Genomic DNA, 6,000 nt, shown 5'->3' with positions numbered 1-6,000 from the left:
TTCTTACCTGTAAATCGATTTCTCCAGCATTGGTATCTTTCATAGATTCACATGCTTAGAATATTCCCCGTCGACAGACTGGGAACCCTCGGTAAGTTTATAAAGCCTTTTCCCGTAGGAAAACGTTAGACACTTTTGTGTCCTAGCTACATTGTTTTGGGCCGCGCACGTACGCCCCACTAGGATGTAGTGGTATAAATGCCCCGCCCCCGCGGCTCCCTTCAGATTTCGACCCCTCCAAAGTGGAACGGGGTGAAACAAAAACTACAAGATGATTGCATTTTGGGTAGGCCGGAGGGCGCATGTGAATCCATGAAAGATACCAATGCTGGAGAAATGGAGTTACAGGTAAGAAACTATTCCCTTCTCCAGCATTGGATCTTTCATGGATTCACATGCTTAGAATAGAATGCACAGCAGTGAACTTGAAACAATGGAGGAGGTGTAAATGCAATCCAGCACCGACCCCATCCTGCCAAAGGCGAATCATGATCACATAAGATTCGAAATTAACAACATGCCACGGTACTACACCTTCGACAATTGATTGGTGTCTATTTCCCACTCGTGAATCTGGTCCATGTTTCTGCTGAGATAGTCCGCCTGCTCGTTCCTCACTCCTGGCAGGTGATGAGCTACGATGGATACATCGTGTTTTAGAGCCCAGTGCCACACCTTCTGAGCCTCGATGGAGAGGGTTCTGGATCGCGTGCCGCCCTGCTTCCTTAAGTAAAACATTGCCGTGGTGTTGTCCGTCAAAACTCTCACTGTGGATCCCCTGATGTGAGGCAGGAACGCCCTCAGCGCCCAGCGGACCACTCTCAATTCCAGAACGTTGATGTGCAGGAGAGATTCCTTCTGAGACCAACGGCCTTGTGTCTGCAGAGTGCCCATGTGCGCTCCCGAGCCAGTTAGGGACGCGCCCGTCACCACGGTGAACCGGAACTCCGGCTCCTATAGGGGTACTCCTTTGGAAATATTCTGAACCCTCTTCCACCACCGAAGAGTTGATAGGAGCTCGTTGTCGTCGACGGTCAGCCTGTCTGACGAGAGGCCCTGAGCCTGCGTCCAACGATCCGCCAAAAACTGTTGCACTGGCCTCATGAAAAGGCGGCAGTTGGGCACCAGAGGAATGCAGGACGCCATAGCTCCCAGGATTGATGTATATTTTCTCACTGACAGTCTGGAATTGATTTTCAACTGACTTGCCAATCGACTGAGCCTGGTGAACCTGTCGAGGGATGGTCTGACTAACCCCAACTGGGTCTCAAACTGTGCACCCAGAAACACCAAGCTTTTAACAAGGATTTTTCTAAGTTTATCGCAAACCCCAATCATGGTGTCCTGTAGACTCCTGTGCGTCGATGCCGGGGAAGACCCCCTCACCAACCAGTCGTCGAGATACGGGTATACATGGTGGCCTTGCCTTCTCAGCCAGCTGCCACCGGAGCCAGACATTTTGTGAACGTTCTGGGGGAAGATTTCAGTCCAAAGGGAATAACTGTGAACTGGTAGTGAGTCCGCCCTACCACAAACCTTAGGTATTTCTTGTGTCGCCGACACATCGGTATGTGTACGCGTCCTGCAGTTCCAGAGACGCCAGAAAATCCCCTTCTTGAACTGACCTGATCACCTCCTGGAGTGTGAGCATCTTGAACTTTATGTTTTTCAACGACTTGTTTAGTTCGCGCAGGTCTAGGATAGGACGCCACTTTCCATTTGGCTTTTTCACCACAAAGTAACGGGAATAAACCCCTTGACCCCTCTGTGATGACGGGACCAGTTCTATAGCCCCTTTTTGTAGCATAAGTGCTACTTACTGCAGCAACACGCTCAGATGGGATTGAGCTACACACGCTGGTGGAATATGCCGAGGGTTGCACTTGAATTGTAGGGAATGTCCGTATTTTACAGTGTCCAACACCCATTGATCTGTTGTTATTAGCTCCCATTCGTTGATGTAACATGATACTCTGCCCCCCAGAACGTTCCGATGCCCGTCATTGCTGGTCCTTGCTCTGTTTATCCCTCGTCGATGACGAGTAACCTGCTCTCTTCTTGGGGGCTTGGTGGTCCCGGCGACGTTTAGCCGCTTGCGAGGCTTGCCTGTATCCCTGAGAGGAATATGCTGGCCTACCGAAGGGTCGGTCCCTCGATGCTGAAAATCTGGAATTCCCTGATGCTCCTCTGAAGGGACGAAAAGGCCGGAAACTCCGACCACTCTGGAGGGCCCCCAAGGAACACGCCGTGTCCGAGTCCTCCTTCATGCCCTTCAGGGCTTCGTCGACCTTCTCGCCGAAGAGGAGGTCTCTTTCAAAAGGCATATCCAGTACCTTGTACTGCACCTCTGGTCGGAAGTTGGTGCATTTTAGCCATGCCTGTCGTCGCAGAACTACGCCGTTGTTCATCTGCTTAAACCCCGACTCCGCAAGGTCTACTGCGATGTTAATGGCATGATTTGAAGCCTCCTCACCTTCCCTGACCAGCAACATAGCTGCTTTTCGATGTTCATCCGGAAGGTGTTCGAGTATAGGTGCCAACCGATGCCACATCTCCCTGTCGTAGTCTAGCAACTATGGCGAGAGAATTGGCCGCCTTCATTGTGGTAGCACCTACCGACAGGACTTTTTTGCCGAACGCATCCTGCCGTCTAGCATCACTTTCCGTGGCGGTCGTATACTTGTGTCGAGCCCTTGCCTTTCTCGCCGCCGCCGCCGATACCATAGAGTCAGGTGTTGGTTGTGAGGAAAGGCACTTGGGAGTAGAGTCCGGGGCTTTGAATTTTTTCTCTAGGCGACCCTTCATCGCTGGCTCTGAGAAAGGGTGACGCATGGTTTGAAGACCTTCCTTCCACACATGATCCAGGATGGGCACTGAAAACACCGACCTTCTCCTTTTACCTATGTGGTTGAAAAGAAAACAGTCCTTCTTTTCTTCTTCTTGGGCCAGCCCGAATTCCGTGCAAGCCCTGGTCATCATGTTGTGAAATGACCGATATTGTCTGGGGAGACGGCTGAGCCGGGCTCCTCGGGGTTTCCTATTCTGCATCGGACTCCCAGGTCGGATCCCTGGAGGGGGAAAAGGAGACCACCGACGACACTCTGCTGCCTGATTCCGAATCCAACAGTTCCCCTTCCTCGCGGCGTGGGGCCGAGAAATCTGCTTCCGGGGGGCCTGCTGCGGGGGTTGAAGGTGGTGGGCGGCAAGACGGGCCCGAGTCGTCGATGACCGAACTGGCCGGAGTTGTTCGAGGGAGTCTGTCATCCAGTGTCCTCAGCAGCGTTTGCAGCGTGGACAAGACCTCCAATGATAAAAATGATTGCGGATTGAGCAGGGGGCAGAACCCGGAATGCTCCAGGAGAAAGGTGTGGTAACTTGTAATGCCAGGTCTGCAGGGGCAGCTATGCTTTCACCCTCGTCTCCCGAGGACACCGACAAGGCCTCCTGCTATAGAAGTGTGTCCGGCAAAATTGGGTCGTAGACCTCTGGACGCCAGGCTACTTGCGGGGTATCCGTCGACAAAGCAATAGTCGGCCCCGTTGTCGACATCGTCGTCGCCTGCAATCCAGGAACGGTTGATGTCATCTGCGTCAGCGGCAGAGAAGTAGTTGACGACTGCCCAACCGTCGACGACGGTGGTGGTCGTGCAGGCTTATGCGTTGCTCCCACCTTTTCTGAGCTCGACCTGCGTTTCTCTGTCTCTCGACTCAAGGTCGACCTATGACGATCGCCCGAGGAGGATTTAGATTTTTCTTTGTCTTTTCTAGCTGAAGATGAGGCCTTCTTCAAAGAAGAGTCCCTGGAATGGCCTACCGACGATTCCTTGTCCACCGGTCGCGACTTCTTTACCGAGGGTTCCTATGATGATGAGCGGCGCGGGGCCCCTGAAGATTTTGACACAGAGGCTGCGCTGCGTGTGGAGCCCACTTCCGAAGGCGGGTATGCCCCTGCTCCGTCGTTCAACCATGCGACAAGTCTGCGACTCCGATCCTTAAGAGTCTTCTGGGAGAAGCCCTTACATATGTCCACTCGTCAGCCGAGTAATGAGGGTGCGGACAGTAAATGCAGTGCATATGTCCGTCCTCCTCGTAGACCTTCTTTAGTCCGCACGTAGCGCACGGGTGCTGCAGTGCATTTCCCGACATTAGCAGAAAACCGCAACAGCACAACCTAACCAAGTAGAAAATACATGTGGTGTTCCCACTTTGGAGACGGTTGAAATCTGAAGGGAGTCGTGGGGGCGGGGCATTTATACCACTACGTCCTAGTGGGGCGTGCGTGCGCGGCCCAAAACGACGTAGATAGGACACAAAAGTGTTGAACGTTTTCCTACAGGAAAAGGCTTTATAAGCTTACCGAGGGTTCCCAGTCTGTCGACGGGAAATATTCTAAGCATGTGAATCCAGGAAAGATCCAATGCTGGAGAAAATTACTGCCATACTCAATAACTCCTATCATGCCTTTTACTCTGCTTGGCTCACCGTCATCCAGTACCGTACAGACCACGAACATTTAACCCATAGACCCCAGTTGCCTCGAAACTTTAACCTCATGTGATATTCAATATGTGATGTAATTGTGTACATGGACGGTGATCACTTGATATTATTTTAATTTACTTGTTATTCACAGATCACCATGGAAGATGGTATTGCTGCACTGGTCATTGACAATGGATCCGGCATGTGCAAGGCTGGCTTCGGTGGAGATGACGCTCCCCGTGCTGTCTTTCCGTCTATCGTGGGGCGCCCAAGGCACCAGGTAAGCAGCCCTCATTTGCACAAGGAAGCTTGCATAGGCCAGAGGCTTGTTTCTTTGTACTTTCTGCACATACAAGCCTACGAATTTCACAGCCAGCTAAGTTAATGTTTCAACAGTAGGATTAGCAAATTAACAGTAACAAGCACTTCGATCGGCATCAGAATTTAAGCTCATATTTCAACTAAGCGACATGAATTCATGTATAGATGGTTCACATTTTAAGTGAGTGATTTGGATGAGATGGCACTCACGAACAGTAGTATTGCCTCTGGGCATAGCAACAAACAAGCTTGATTAGCTTGATGAATGCAGCCATAGCAAAGGCAGACAAGAGTCATGATAGGTAGGTTTAAAGAATTCTTGGGGAAATGAGTGTGGTCCTATTAAAGAAGACGCAAAGTGGATTCCAGATCAAGGTTCTATGGACAGAGAGTCTCTTCTGTCTTTAACATCTGTGTTTGGTACGGCTGAACCGTAGCAGTAAGCATTGGCCAGATGTGGGATGAAAAGAGGAGATGGAGCATCTATTTTTCGTTGTGGCTATAAGGTGGCAGTAGTGCCATCTGTAAGCCGAAACTATTGCACTGAAATACATAGATCACATTGAGTTTTTCTCTTCCTCCAATTTTGTCCTTTTCCTCCCTTCCTCCTTACTCAGCTGCAGTACTCTTCACTCTTCTTTACAAGCTGTTCTTGACTCCACTTTCCCGCTACATCCTTTTTCTCCTACTCACAAAACTTCACACCCTGGGCTTACTTCAAGCCTTATTTCTCTCCGTCGTAACTTGCGTAAAGCCGGACAACTTTGGAAAAGCTCTCATTCTTCCTCTCATCTTACTTCACTTTCAATGTTACACTCTTTCTTTGATTCTGCTCTACTCACTGCAAAGAAACCCTTTTTTCTGAACTCACACTTTCTCTATCTCATCACCTTTCACCTCTCTATCAGCTTCTACACAATATTCTTTCTCCTAAAGCTCTGGATCCTTCTGCTTTTTCTGCTTTGTCTTCGTCTGATTTCGCTAGCTACTTTACATCTAAAGTAGCTAATCTTTGACTAGCTTTTGTTCCTTCTCCCTCTTCTTCTACTTCTCCTGTTTTATCATTACACTCTTCCTTGTCCTTTTCCCCTCTAACAGACCTCGACACTTCTGCTCTTTTAACTTGTGCTCATCCTACAGCTTCCCCTTCTGATCCTCTCCCGTATTCTCCTATTCCCAAAGTATATCCCCATCTACT

At 50.0% G+C, this 6,000-nt stretch overlaps 1 protein-coding gene across 1 annotated transcript in view; it reads left to right on the top strand.

Moving 5' to 3' along the window:
- Positions 1-4,630: 4,630 nt before the first annotated feature.
- LOC138566027 (actin, cytoplasmic 3-like) overlaps positions 4,631-6,000 on the top strand; it is an 87,503-nt gene continuing 86,133 nt past the window's right edge. The window contains exon 1 of the mRNA XM_069643081.1: positions 4,631-4,761. Coding sequence (XP_069499182.1) covers positions 4,639-4,761 — 123 coding nt within the window. The 5' untranslated portion in view covers positions 4,631-4,638. The remainder of the gene's footprint in view (positions 4,762-6,000) is intronic.

Source organism: Ambystoma mexicanum, chromosome 2p (genome assembly GCF_040938575.1).
Source record: "Ambystoma mexicanum isolate Mex_15411 chromosome 2p, UKY_AmexF1_1, whole genome shotgun sequence".
Lineage (NCBI taxonomy): Eukaryota > Metazoa > Chordata > Amphibia > Caudata > Ambystomatidae > Ambystoma > Ambystoma mexicanum.
The sequence above is the reverse complement of the archived record's forward strand: the minus strand, read 5'-3'. Positions and strand labels throughout refer to the sequence as shown.